At 45.9% G+C, this 14,913-nt stretch overlaps 1 protein-coding gene across 3 annotated transcripts in view; it reads right to left on the reverse strand.

Moving 5' to 3' along the window:
* Positions 1 to 3,927: 3,927 nt before the first annotated feature.
* LOC142922997 (NACHT, LRR and PYD domains-containing protein 3-like) overlaps positions 3,928 to 14,913 on the reverse strand; it is a 30,460-nt gene continuing 19,474 nt past the window's right edge. The window contains exons 1-3 of one of the 3 annotated variants that reach the window (XR_012940461.1): positions 7,253 to 7,271; positions 5,349 to 5,432; positions 3,928 to 4,562 (exon numbers count right to left, since the gene is read on the reverse strand). Coding sequence is in view for 1 of the 3 variants with exons in the window: in XM_076063928.1 (XP_075920043.1) it covers positions 4,481 to 4,562; positions 5,349 to 5,432 (166 nt within the window). In the remaining 2 variants the exon portion in view is untranslated. Of the gene's footprint in view, positions 4,563 to 5,348; positions 5,433 to 5,664; positions 6,427 to 7,252; positions 7,272 to 14,913 lie in introns of those variants that run through there. The other 2 variants (XR_012940462.1, XM_076063928.1) reach the window with 2 other exon arrangements.

A 14,913-nucleotide genomic window follows, 5' to 3' on the forward strand; every position in this document is an offset into this window, starting at 1 on the left:
GACCATGACAGACCAGCAGCGGGGGGGGGGGGAGTAGAGTGAGTGAGTGGAGTTAGTGAGTGGAGTGAGTGGAGTGAGTGAGTGAGTGGAGTGAGTGAGTGGAGTGAGTGGAGTGAGTGGAGTGAGTGAGTGGAGTGAGTGGAGTGAGTGAGTGGAGTGAGTGGAGTGAGTGAGTGGAGTGAGTGAGTGGAGTGAGTGAGTGAGCGGAGTGAGTGAGTGAGTGGAGTGTGTGGAGTGAAATATGCAGCTGTGAAAGTTTGGAATACCACTACTTGAAGAAAAAATTACTGTACCATTGAAAATTTGTTTAATGTGTGGTTTGATTTAGAACATCTTTCCAATGATTGCTTAATTTGAAATCATCCTCTCGGTTGAAATTGTGTCTGTTTGTAAATCTGAATTGCCTCGTGGACAAATCTCTGATAAAAACCCGTGGGTTTGCAGAGAACCTTGGTATCGGAGAAAACTATATCGTGATCACCCACAGCGTTGTAACAGTGGTCAGCTACGGCAGAATTCGTTCTGCCGTGTTTCAAATCTGATTTGTGCTCGCGAATTCGGTCGCTGCTGGTCCGTCATGGTCCCCACCCGCTCCTGGTCCATCATGGCCCATGCACCTCCTACGTACATCATGCTCATTTTTATGCGAATTCCTTTGTCAAGCGTTTTGCTTCCTCCCACATAGCTTAAAGGACGCGACCTGGGCTTGGCTGTCTTCACTCCAACGCTGTCCTCATGACAGCACGGTCCCTTCACCTGAAAGGCCACTTGTGTTGTGGCCGAAACGTCGTGATTTTTGTTATTTTCTTTTTTACCTACGTGACTTTACCGAATAGAACCAACGAGTAAATGCTTTTTTTCTATATTTCACCATTACGCCCTGTATGGGTTGGTGAAGCGAGGGGGGGCAGGACTGATTCTTCTTCACTCGACTGCTTTCAGGCCATGGGTTTGTCGTGTGGTGCATCTAAGCACTGCAACTGCTCCACCTGATATTCCTTTGCACCGTTGCACGTAAGATATTCTATCGCAATGGATTTTCCAGATTAAATATTTTCTAAAATAAAAAATGCAATGCAGGAAAAACAGAAAAACTGCCACGACACGGTGGGCAGGTGTGAGATAGAATGGATTAAAATGATCACGACTGAACACCCATCCCGAACACACCGTAGTGGTGTTCACTTCATCTGGTGGCGAGATGTTAACGAACACCTTGTGAAAGGCCCAAGGCAGATCCCTGGGTTTGATCTTCCAAGAAGCTCATGGTCCACCCTAAACCGCATCCACTGCACAAACCATGGCAGATGCAGATAGCTGATGCACAAATGGAAAATTAAAACTCTCCAGTGTTCAACTGTGGTCATCCAGAACAGACCAATCAACATACAATGAAGCAATGTCCGATCCACATGACAATGACACACTGCGCTACTCTTGACGTGGTTATCTGGCTTGACCACCTGAATGTGAAATTGTAGTTGTTACTCTGCATCTACATCAGCCATCTGAAAACAGAAGACAAAATGATAGGGGAGGGAGGGGTAGAGAATGGGAAATGGAGAAGCGGTGAGGCTTTAAGAGAGGAACAGAATGAGGTTAAGGAGGGGGACTGCTTAATGTGCTGGGGAAAGTTATTCCAGTGGAGGTGTCCAGAGAGAAGGATTGGGCGTAGGGAGATGGAGGGACAGGGAAGATTGGGAACGGAGAGGACGAGAGGGCACATGGAAGGAGATGAGGGGCAAGATGAGGTAGGGCAAGGCCCTAGAAAGATTTGAAGATGAGCATCAGGCATTTTAAAAGGCAGCGGTAGTGAACGGGAAGCCAGTGAAGTTGAAGTAGGAGAGGTAAAATGTAAAAAATAAATGGTAGATTGAAAATAACTTGTGTGGAAGAATGTTGTATTTGTGGAGGAGAGTGAGGGTTGATTCAGGGAGACCAAGACGACGAGAATAACAGTGGTCCAGACGGTTAAAGATCAGAAAATTAACTAGGAGTGGGATAATAGTGGGAGGGATTAGTGGTATAGTGGGCGTGGCAAGCTGTGAAATTGGCAGATCTTAATGGTAGTGGGCTGGGTTAGTGATGAAGTGGGTTGGGCTAAGTGAGGGAGTAGGCGGGCCTCGTTGGGGAGTGTGCGGGTCTCATGATGGAATGGGCATCCCTAGTGGTAGAGTGGGCGGTGCTAGTTGGGGGGGGGGGGCTCTCTGTATGATTCTCTGGACGTTTTCGTGAGTCTGTAGCTTTGAGTTGATATGAGTCTCTTTGTGAGTGTGTTTGTCGAAGCGAGACTGTGTGCCTTGTGTGAGTCTATGCATCCCTGTAAGTCTCTAGCTCAGTGTGAGTACATTTCTCTGTTTGTCTTTTTGTGTCTATATGAGTCTTTATATCTAAATGTGAGTCTGCGGATATCTCAGTTTATGGGTCTGTCTGAAACCGAGTGTTAGTGGAATGCATTTGACTGGTAGCTCTGTGATATCCACTTTTGTGGGCCGCTATCGAACACAAATGCTTGCACTGCACCGTGAGATATCCAAACATTATGTTATTAGTCTCGTGACACCATTAGTACGGTCGATGATAGCATTGCGCACAATATCAAAACTATTCAATAACATTGAAATATTTAAATGGCAACGCCGCATGAGTAACCAGGAGAGTCCTCTTGTGAGTTACACCGAGTTTGTATTCTCCAGCACGTAGTCCATGCGAGAAGTTAGAATGCTTGACAAGCAAGAGAAGCAAGTGGAGTCAGACAAATGGACATTTCCTAAACCTCCTGCATCAAAAGCTCAACGCGCTGACACTGGGAGCGGAGGAGTGGAGTCGCTGGGAGTCTCTTCTCTGTTCCCGTGTTTCATCATCACCATCTAAACCACGGCTACCCCCACACACAAGTACAACACAGATCCCCCATATACAGTACACACACACACACGAGGAAACATACACAGATTCCCCATGTAGCCTCCACAAGCTGTATGGGAAAGTCCAGTTAGTTAGCACCTATTCAGGCTGACATGGCACACGACGGTGTGGTGTGGCCAGTGCCACGCTCGGCCACCTTTGTCTCCCCAGTGCTGATGTTTACACACTGCGATGGATACTCAGTTAAGGCTGAGTATATAAATATAAATCTACACTTAATAGCAGAATCTGAACATTTATACTGGAGTAATGCAATGAGTGCAGTAGAGATAGGACAAAAGTTACAACAACCAATACAATACAACACGATAAGAGTGCACAGTAAAGTAAAGGTGAACAAATCACTTAAAATATACAAATGAAACTAAACTCTTTTTTTTATCTTACCAGGAAAGGCCCAGAGCTATTATCTAATTTTTCAGAAGCAAGCCACTAATAATAGCTCGAGGAAGTGGATTATCACTTGAAAATTTATAGCAGCAAATACATGTAAACGGATGTTTCTAAATATGGAGAGAAAAACTGGAGAACCCAGAGGAAAAAAAAAACAAGTGACCACGGAGAGAACATGCAGACTCCAACTATACAGCAGGTGTCAGGGTCGAAATCCAACCCCTGAACTCTTGCATACCAGGCGAGGAAGATGACATCACACCACCATGGCGTTACTTAAACAAATACCTAAAAGTATGCAAGTTCAAATTGCATCAGTTCCCAAGCTTGGGAAAGGCAGTAAAACAACAGCAATAAACATTCCCAGACCACATCCAGACAATGACAGTCTGCCAATAAATGTATACATTAAAATTGAATTATTGATACGTTGTTAAGCATTTCGAGGCTGAAGTGCTGTTATTTGGTATACAGATGTGTATAATCAAAGATAAGAAATATCAAGTGTATTTGTTTAGCCAGGTTTTTAACCTGGATAGTTTCAATTGCAAGTGTGATCCGAGGCACCAAAATCGAAAACTAATCAATTAGAGCAATGAAAGAGAATTCAGAGTAAAACAACTTTATAACAATCGTTAGTACATTTCTTATATCTGAAGTCGGCTTGGAAGATTATTTTTAGACCGATCATAGCGCAACTGAAAGTTAAAATGCATGAATATAAAAAAGATAGAGGGTGAATATTGAAGTCATACATAAATAGACGAGGATATCTGCATGAGTGTGATACACACCCCTATGTACGCACATTCATGACAAACATTCCTACTCAGTGAAACAATGGTGAGCTGCCAGACCATTTAAAAGCCACCGACACCCCTTCCACATGCCACCAACATCGCTTCCCTATACCACATATTCATAAATACACTTACACATTATTACACATTATTGGAATCACCACACTCATCAGCATCTTGGAGTCGCGTTCACCCTTGGCTCCATGTGGAGCTCACAGAGAAAGCTCCCAGCTCATTGTCGTCTCAGAGTCAGGGTCGACGATCGGAGCGATGGAGGTAAAATGAGCCGGGCTGCTGTTCAAGTCGTGCGTGGACCAGCTCCATCTGCTGCAGGGCCAGCACGGCCTCTCAGCTTATATCTAAATATCCAGGCCTCCTCGGTGAGTCCATCTGCTCCTCAACTCCTGCTTCCCTTCCTCACTGAAGCGAGTGCCATCCACCCTGCAGCAAGAGAGAGGTTCACGCTGACGCGGGTTCACACAAAGACCCACGCAGCCCCCACAACAACCATGCTGGATGAAGGTCTCCCCATGCCATGAGAGCTGTTTCACCATACTTCACCACGCGGGTCAGTGCAGGCCTGTGATGGCAAGGACTGCAGATCTAGGATCGTAGTGAAGTACAACGGTGGATTGTGCTGCACACTGCAGTCTGTTGTCTGCAACTTAGCTCTGCTGCCTATAACTCCTGTGGTTATGTGCGGTGGTCACCCGTCTCAGCACTCCAGGCTAAAGCCTGCTTATCTTGCAGATTTAAGATCAGGCGCATTTCCAGTCGTTTGGTCATGTTCATTGGTCTGATAATGAATATTGTCATTATTTGGAGGAGCGGGGTCAACCAGGTGGGATGTTGGCTGTTGTGCTGTTCGGTTCTGTGTTGTGTTGCATTGTGTTTCTAAGTTTGCCATTTTTTTCATTCTTACCTGATGATGGTTGCTTGTGTTGCAATCGGAACGTCTATTCTATTATTATTATTTGATTAGATTTTCTACGTGACTTTACCGAAAGAACCAAAGAGAATATTAAATGCACTGGAATACACTCCACTACTCACTCCACTTCTGGCAATGGCTCTCTTAGCACACAAACATGGTGTGAAGGTCAATTTCCAAAACGTTGCCTTTTCCATATTTTCTCCTGCTAAGGCCACAGTGTTACTGACGAATCTCAGTTGTTTTGTTTGTAGCAACAATCAGAGCGCGTATGAGACACAAGCTGCATAACTTACCCGAGCTTCCTCAATGCTTTGTTGGTGATCATGATGTCATGGAGAGCTGGGATCGATTTGTCCGTCAGTGAGCACTCTATCAGACTACAGGGAGAGAAGAGGCACTGAGTGGGGTGAAACTGGAAAATAAAAGTGTACACACTCACAAGAAATGGAGAGCAACTCAACACCTTTTAGTACAATAAGGGTGGAAATCTCGTAGAATCAGCTAAACAGAGGGAGTAATCATTTCGGACCCAGGAACGCAATCCTATTTGTCTATTAATTGTTTAATGTGGCTTTGTCCAACACGGCATTTTACAGGAACGTAACCCACCGCATTTGGCGAGGTCTGCAATATTTTGTATTAAAAATCGCGTTTGTCCATGCAAGGCCACTAGATACAGGCAGAGGAGCCAGAATATAAATCTGAATATTTATTTATATTAGAGAATCTGAAAAGCTAAAAAGCTCTTTTTCACAGATGTCCACGTAACCCATCACGAGGCAAAGGCTAGTTTAAACTGTATATTGGGTAAGGATCAAATAATGTTCAAATGTATCGGGTTGGCGAATAAGAGCCATTGGTGATTTATGGCTTTAATAAGAGTCAGGTTGTGGTGTTATTAATGTAAACGTATGGGTGGGCAATTAATGTCAAGATTGCAGCCGTTCATTATATAAAATTCTTAATTGTAATCTATGACATTAAATACAGATGATCATTGATTATATCCAGAGCGTGCCTATCTGGGTTCCAACATCCGATGAAACCGGTAAAACCGCTCCAAAGGCTGAACCAGTCCGGCGATCGGCACAAAGTGCGTGACAAAACAAGCAGCTATGCTTTATTTCAGTGTCAAATAATATATACAGTTCATTACACACTACATACAACAACTTAAACAATGAAAATACTCCACGTATATACATGTTTCATGACTAATAACTAGTCATAGAAACAGAAAATATAAAGTGCGATCTGGCGAAAATTGAGTGGAATTCGGCATTCACCAGAGCACCGGTCTGAAGGCTGCATCAGTCCAACTATTGACAAACACAAGTTGTTGTTGTCAAGCACAAGTTGTTTAACAAGAGCATAGTACACCCCATGCAGAGTCTTTGATATTGGAGTGGTGAGTGCGGTTAGTAAATGTTGTGGCCGAAACGTCGTGATAATTTTATAATGTTTTATTTTTATTATTTTATTATTTCCATCCTACGTGACTTTACCGAAAGAACCAATAAGAGTAAATAGTCACTTTTTACAGCAGAATATTCATTTTGTCTTTGTATATTTACTTTTAGCGATTTTTAGATCGCAAACTATTTAATAACACTAAATATATATACAGAACACCTAAAAATCTAATCGTATTTTTAGCTCTTTCGGTAAAGTCACGTTGAAGGGAAACAATAAATAATAAAATATATAAAACAATAAAAAATACATTATATATATTTTATTATTTTATTGTTTCCCTTCAACGTGACTTTACTGAAAGAGCTAAAAATATGAATTACTGCAGTCACAAAAGCTTTAAATCAAAATGTAATCGTATTTAAGAATATGCAAAAATAAGATATTTTAAATAATTATGCGATTATCTGGTTGTGTTTGAAAATCTGGCTGCCGGATAATCGATGATCTAATATATTAACATAATATAATTTAAAACAATATCATTGGTTAGAGTTGGTTATGTGACAATTGTAATTGTATTGTTATTTAATAGTGGTTAACAGTGCTGTAATAAGTGTGGCAAATAACTTAATTGATAAGTGCATAAAAATTATGTTAAAATCGATGTTAAAATACAACATTATTATGCTACTGAATATCTTTGTGTTTTGTGTCTGTATATGTGTATATATTTGTTTAGGCGTACTTATATAAGTGTGTGTGCATCAGGAAATTACTCAACACTAACGTCTCCAAACTCCCTTCTCTCTCCAACATCCCGTCGGCTAAAAGTTGGAGTCCCCTGTCTCTAATCTCGTTCTCACTCAGCCTAAACCCGGGTGGACAGGGGAAGGGACAGCGCTGACTCACTGAGCCCACGGGAACCGCGGAGTCAAACACACGGTGAGTGAGGGACACTCACAATGGCGGTGCACGTGACCAGAGCACACACGTTCATGAGCAAAGCTGCTCATTGTTCAATGCTTCTGTGTTAGACATTTTATATATCATAGGTGGCATTCACAAAAAGGAGTTTACTCACAATCATCCATTCATTTATACTGCACTGTACCTTTATAATCTGAAACGTGTTTGTGTTCATAAGGGTGTTGTTTTGCAAGACCTCATCTTACAAAAAAGACAAAGATCCCCCGTGTAGCCTTAACAGACTGTAGGGGCAAGTGCTGTTAGCGAGCACCTATGAAGGCCGGAACGGCACACGAGGGGGTGGGTGGTGTTGTATATGGCCCTTTTTCCACAATTAAAATCAATAATAATATTTGCCGATATTTTTAAAATAGTAACTGAAATAAATAAATAAACACCGCTACGACAAGGACCAGCAAACAGCAACGCGAGATCGTAAAAAGGTCGTTTAAATAAATAAATAATAACCTCCGGGGCAAAGAGAGGTTAGCGACTATCTGCAAAATCTCCAGATTGCCAAAGGACAATTCACAAACAAACCTGTTTGATGTAACACAGCCGCCCGGGGTCACCAAGAGGGGAGGGGGGCAATCACGCGCGCGACCGCGGTGAGACAGCGGACGGGGAGGGCATCTGTTTTTTCTCTCTCTCGCAAGAGACGCGGAGAGAGGAGAGGGAATTTCACATTTAAGCTCCGCAAAGGACAGCGAGACAGCGTTCGGAAGAAGACATCAAGCCAGCTCCGAGGCATGGCCTCGAGACATTAGCTATGGGTGCTGTGTCCCGCAGAGAAGAGGGGCGAGGGGACGTTAGGTGCTGAGTTCGGCATGGGCAGACAGAGTATCGCTGAAAGTTATTATACATTCATCCTGATGTTTTGAGTCGCTTGCAGAATCGAGGATTGCGATAAGCTGTATCATACTAAGCTATCAGAGTTGTGTAAGAGGTGTGCAAATACAATTTTCAAGTTTTGAGAGTGAGCGACAATAGCACACTCGACAGTTCAACAAGACAACAGCTCAGCAAGCGCCAGAAGAGGGTGGCGAGCGGCAGGCTCCAAGGGGGCCCCGCGATCAACCGAGGATGTGAGGCTGGCAGAGTAGCGATGTGCCACCGAGTGTGAGTTCAGAGCTGAAAGAAATATCGCTAAAAGACTTTTATTCTACATTGAGTGCCAGCTGCCAGCAGCCAAGCGTGTGCTGACTTGGCTCATCCAGCAATGGAAAGAGCCTGACCAGCCGCCCATGAGCAAAAGAGTCAGCGAACCAGCAAAGAGCGCGTTCGAGCATCTCCACAGAGAGCACGTGCGGCGCAGCTACTACATCAGTGGAAAGAGACCGTATCTGCCAGCACGAGCAGCCAAGCCGACGCCCCGAGCAAGAGAACAAAGCAGTTCGTATAACCCTCCCCCCACACTCTCACCCTCACGACGCATCACCCTGCGTCTGTTTCACAAAGACACACAACACGCATATCGGGACAATCAAGAAGAGTGACATTCCAAGGTGCTGATCGTGAAGAACATTGCTGCCTATTGAGTTACGTGGATACGGTCATTTAGAAGTATCTCAGTCGTTCGTTTTCTTTTAATGGCATAATCTTGCCGATGAATCCATTGACGTATACTTTTGCCTTTGAGAATAATAATTGTTTTGACTGCCTTTTCGCATGAATATCGTCGGATGAACTACTAAGGACTTTTTATTCGTATTTTCCATATGCTCGTGGTACCCAGAGGAAGCAATCAATTGTTCCGTTACCCAATTAACAACGTGATTATTGAGGGTTGAAGAGATGGATCAATGAAATGAACATTGCCTGTAGTACTATGCTGACAATTTCAAGTACAAAAATTTCCATATTAGAGTGTTAAGGTTTTTGTGTAGAATAGCGTGCCTGCATGTTTTAACGACTCTCCCTATCACCAATTAAGCTCGCGTTACGCAGTGGAATTAATGATATGTGCAGTTGTCAAAGTGAAACAACGCAATCGTTGATGTTTACTGTGTTGATGCTGTGTTGAAAATTCCGAGCTTGAGAGTTCGCATATCCTTATGTTAAAGTTTTGTTTAGAATAAAATTGATTAACGCAGAAGTGGTTGCGTGTGTCCTTCCTGATTTCGTGCGTAATAATCTTATTTATAAGAACTGTATTCTGCGTTGAGATCTCAATTTGGAGACCTGACATAAACACACTAATACACTCAGTAAATGTTAAAACGAGAATAATTGTATTATACCGATCGATAATACGAAGTTAAACAAGGAAGCCGAGCTGACTCTGGCATGCTCACAGCACCTGTATAACTTCATACGAAGAATTGTATTATTCCGATTGATAATCCGACCCTCGTCAGCGAGGCGGGGCCTAATCATAATAACGGATTGCAATAGCATAATCACACACACGAGCATTAATGAATATGATTATATCTCGAATTAGCATAATTTATGCGCATAATTGCATCACCTAACATAATTGCGGATAATTACGCAAATTCCAAATTTCATTTAATTTTTATTATTTTCATCAAAATTTTCACAACCAACATATACAACAGTGACCTACACCACCCCGACCGCCTTTGTATCCTTAGTGGCAAAGTTTACACACCGCACCAGGTCCTCATTTGAGGCTGAGTCGACCTAGAGGGAGGCCCAGGTCCGGTTCAGATAATCGTCACCGGTGTTGGTCGTGAGCGGGAATCGAACCCGGGACGCCGGGTTCATAGCGTAGCGTAGCGCTAATCACGACACTACTACTCCTCGTCTACACACCTACATACACACACAGTAACGAAAGTAAATAACGCACATACATGCGTATATTCACTAATTTGTCCATGGCGCACTCATATCACTGGATGAATTGCGCCTCATGAATGTGAATCCTTATTATATGAAGATTCCTTGCATTCATTTTCATGTAAAAAAATACTGTCACATTAAAACTGCAGACTCAAACAGGGGTGTGTAAAGTGTGTACATGTGAGTGAGTGTGTGTATATTCATATATGAGAGTGTGTATATTAGTGTACATGTGTAGTGGAGTAGGAAGGTGCATAGTGGAAACAGCGTGATTACATAACACAGACAGTACGGGTTATGTTGGGTCAGCCTGTAGCGAAGGCAAATACAGTGCAGGTTATATTAGGGCAATTAAGCTGGGTGAGCCAAGGACGGCTGTGATTGGCTGGAGCTGTTGCCAAGTCTAGAGTCGCGCCTAAAGGTCTGGAGGAGAAGCAGGTGCGAACGACGAGGAGCGTGGTTGGGACGCGGACTAATTAATTGGGGAGTAATGAGAGCGGGGATAAATTGGGGGGTCGGCAATTGGAGCGAGGTTGTTGAAGTTGGAGAGCTTGGAGTGAACAGCGGGGAATTGAAGTTGGAGTCAACAGCAGGGAATTGAAGTGTGGAGAGCTTGGAGACAGAGAGTGGAGAGACAGAGTTTGAGAGACAGAGTTGGAGATGGAGCATGGAAACAGCATAGCGATAGCAGAGCTGAAGAAGAGAAGCAGCCAGCAGTGGAGAGAGCGTAGCGATGGCGGAGCTGAAGAAGAGAAGCAGCCAGCAGTGGAGAGAGCATAGCGATAGCGAAGCTGAACAGAGACGAAGCAGTTAGCAGTGGAGAGAGCATAGTGATGGTGATAGCGGTGAACAGAGACAAAGCAATTAGCAGTGGAGTGAGCATAGCGACGGTGATAGCGGAGAGCGGAGACAAAGAAGTTAGCGACGGAGTAAGCGAAGTAATCATGGGGAGTGGAGAGACAAAGGTGGCGAGCGAGTCGAGTGAAGCACGGTGAGCGAGCCGTGACGACATGGATACTGTAAAATATTGAGGACATGCTGAAAGTTGTAAATAAAGCGGTGTTCGAAGAAAGACAAAAGTTGTCCGAGTGAAATCGAACACTACATTTCGTGTCAGAGTGACTACGAACCATGCCGAGATGTCAAGGAAGGCGGCCAAGAAGAAGAACGTGCCGGTGGACTCATCCGACGACAGCAACGACGAGGACGTGCTTGCCCGTGTCCTGCCAAGTGGCCGATACTCCTCCGGAGGGCCTGGTTGAACGAGAGTCTAGAGAATGAGACAGCGGTTCGAGCGAGGCCGAGACCCCCGCACCGTCGAGTGATTGGAGAGTCCTCATGGCCCAGTGGGAGGCCAGGATGGCGACATTGACGGAGGCGTTTAACTGCTTTGTGACATCGGACCAGATGCAACCGACGGTGTCAAGTCGACCAGCAGATGTTGCCGCGGGGTCGGAGCGATTGGAGAAATCCGACGACGATGAAGCACCACCATCGGGAACAGCACGGCGACTTCATGTGCAGCGGTTCGAGGCCAAAGTTGGGGATTGGACGGCATTTACAAGACGGTTCCGAGCAGCTTATCAATCTCTGGAGTGGACTGAGGGTGCCGCTCTGCGGGCACTGCCGACGGCCCTCGATGATGATACCTTGGCGACATTTAATGGATTCCCTGCCACCGTCAGGTCAACACTGGATGGGGCATTCGCGGCAATGAGCAAGGTGTACGAGCCGCGGTCGGTCGCCAAACGTAGATTCCAGCAAAGGAAGCGGGAGGACATGGAATCCCCTCTTGCATTCCGCAGCGCGCTGTTGGCCCTCGCTCAAGTAGCATACCTGGCGATGGACCAGGAGGCCCTGGATTCCTTGCTGCAGGAGAAGCTTTTGCAGTTGGCCAAGGAGCTACGAGTCGTCCTTTCGCTTCCTGACAGCAACAACGACGATGACATGTCTCTACAGATCGCCAGGAACATCAAAGTCAACCTGGACCTCCGCGATGAACCAGCGGTGGTGGGTGCGCAGCTGCTGTTGCTGAGCGCTGCCGCGTCCGAGAGCGCGGTGGCGGTGGGCGAGGCACCGCCGATTGCAGCGGCGGCCGGGGTGCCACCCGCGGGCATGCTGCGTCGCCCCGCGGTGTATGGATGTACTACGAGTGCGGACGGAGAGGACATGTTGCCCGCGACTGCTGGTGGCGCAGGGGCGGCCTTCCAAGGGCGCCGACCAGCTACAACCGAGGATTCTCCCAGGACCGAGGATTCCGGGTGAGTCGCGATACATTCAATACACGGCCGCTCTTTCCACATCACCAATCTGCGTCATCTCACCCATTCACATCTCATTCGTATGTTGCGCACGGTCAGGACGTGTGGGGCGCGTTGGTGCATCGTGTTTTGGGAGCTGCGCCGGGGTCGTCGGATGTGATGGCACTTATTCAAGGGGTGATGGTCAGAGTTATTGTTGACACGGGGGCTTCTGCGACCCTTATCTCGTTACAAACTTTTTGCTTATTGCCAACTTTGCCCCAGGCCCTAGAACCGGTTGATGGGCCGTGCATAGTAGCAAATGGTGGCAGTCTCGGTATTATGGGTTGTATGGTTGCGACGAATCAAATTGGCGAAGTGAGCGTTACGGGGAATATTTTGGTTTCCAAGGCCTTGGAGGTACCGTGTTTGTTGGGAACGGATTATTTGCAAAAGATGCCACTTAGAATTTCTATAGAGAAAGGGGTGTTTGGAATTGCCATCGGGAAAATGTCTAAAATTTTTGGGAACGTCTTTTAAGCTTGCGGTTGCGAATGCCGTGGTGCAGGCCGTGGTGAGCCGCACCGTTCGCGTTCCGCCTGGCACGCAGATGCTTGTGCCGCTGCGCTTTAAAAAACAGTTGCCTTTCGGCGAGCAACAGGAGGGTATATTGCTGACGCCCTCAAATGCTGTATCACGGATGCCCACTTTGGTAGGGGCTTTGACTATTGTACCGGCAAATTGCGACCCTTTAATACAAATTGTAAACGTGGGACACGAATCGGTCGTCATTCTGGAGGGTACAACGTTGGCGCATGCAACGGCAGCGCCGGGTCCGGAAGGGGAGGCGTGTTTGGCAACGGGACAGAGTGAGATGTTGCCGGGTGATGGAGATGATCCGGACTGGTTGCGAGATCTATATATGCAAAACCCTGAACTAACGCCTGTGCAGCGGTCGCGTCTCCATGGGTTTCCCTTTGAATTCAAAGATGTGTTCAGCGTGATTACATGATAACACAGACACTACGGGTTATGTTGGGTCAGCCTGTAGCGAAGGCAAATACAGTGCAGGTTATATTAGGGCAATTAAGCTGGGTGAACCAAGGACGGCTGTGATTGGCTGGAGCTGTTGCCAAGGCTAGAGTGGCACCTAAAGGTCTGGAGGAGAAACAGGTTCGAACGATGCGGAGCGTCGTTGGGACACGGACTAATTAATTGGGGAGTAATGAGAGCGGGGATAAATTGGGGGGTCGGCAATTGGAGCAAGGTTGTTGAAGTTGGAGAGCTTGGAGTGAACAGCGGGGAATTGAAGTGTGGAGAGCTTGGAGACAGAGAGTTGGAGAGACAGAGTTTGGGAGACAGAATTGGAGACGGAGCTTGGAAACAGCGTAGCGATAGCGGAGCTGAAGAAGAGAAGCAGCCAGCAGTGGAGAGAGCGTAGCGATAGCGGAGCTGAAGAAGAGAAGCAGCCAGCAGTGGAGAGAGCGTAGCGATAGCGAAGCTGAACAGAGACGAAGCAGTTAGCAGTGGAGAGAGCATAGTGACGGTGATATAGGAGAGCAGAGATGAAGAAGTTAGCGGCTGAGTAAGCGAAGTAATCGTGGGGGAGTGGAGAGACCAAGGTGGCGAGCGAGTCGAGTGAAGCACAACGAGCGAGCCGTGGCGACATGGATACTGTAAAATATTGAGGACATGCTGAGAGTTGTAAATAAAACGGTGTTCAAAGAAAGACAAAAGTTGTCCGAGTGAAATCGAACACTACACATGTAAGGTCTAATAAATCTGAAAATCTAAATAGGCTCGAGGCTGGATGGTGCTTCTACCCAAGACTAACATGTATAACAACAGTTGTTGTAGCCTGCGGAGCTGCGTTATGGCAATGGAACAACATTCATCTCTATGCTCTACACCAACCCACACTGACAAGATTGGTGATGTCTGGTCAAATAACCCCCAAGACCTGCATGGTGTGGGAGTGCCTTATCCAGCAGTAGACTGACCAAAGGCTGTACTTGTACATGTGTAGGAGTGTGTGAGTTTATATGTACACTATGTGTACGTTTGTGTGTGTACATGTCTGTGTGTATATACGAGTGTCTTTGATTGTGTATTTATATGCGTTTAGGGGAATGGTGGGAAAGTCGTTGGCACATTACATTACAAACGAAGTGACCTGGGTTCAATATCCGTAAACAGCATCAGTGGTGAGTGATGAAAAAAATTCTGGTCCTGGAACTCCCGTAGGGTGACTCTGCCTTAAATGAGTACCTGGTGGTGTGTCAACATCAGCAATGGGGAGAGAAAGACAGCCAAGGACGGTGCTGGTCAGGGAAGTGCGATCAGCACTTGCCTCAAAAGTGTATGCAGGCTCCACGGGGAGATTGTCTTTGTGCTCTAAAGTGCAGTGTAATAGTGTGTGCTTGTTCCC

The sequence above is a fragment of the Petromyzon marinus genome, unplaced genomic scaffold (genome assembly GCF_048934315.1).
Source record: "Petromyzon marinus isolate PM22_M1 ecotype Great Lakes invasive population unplaced genomic scaffold, UKy_Petmar_22M1.pri1.0 PM_Scaffold_24, whole genome shotgun sequence".
NCBI lineage: Eukaryota > Metazoa > Chordata > Hyperoartia > Petromyzontiformes > Petromyzontidae > Petromyzon > Petromyzon marinus.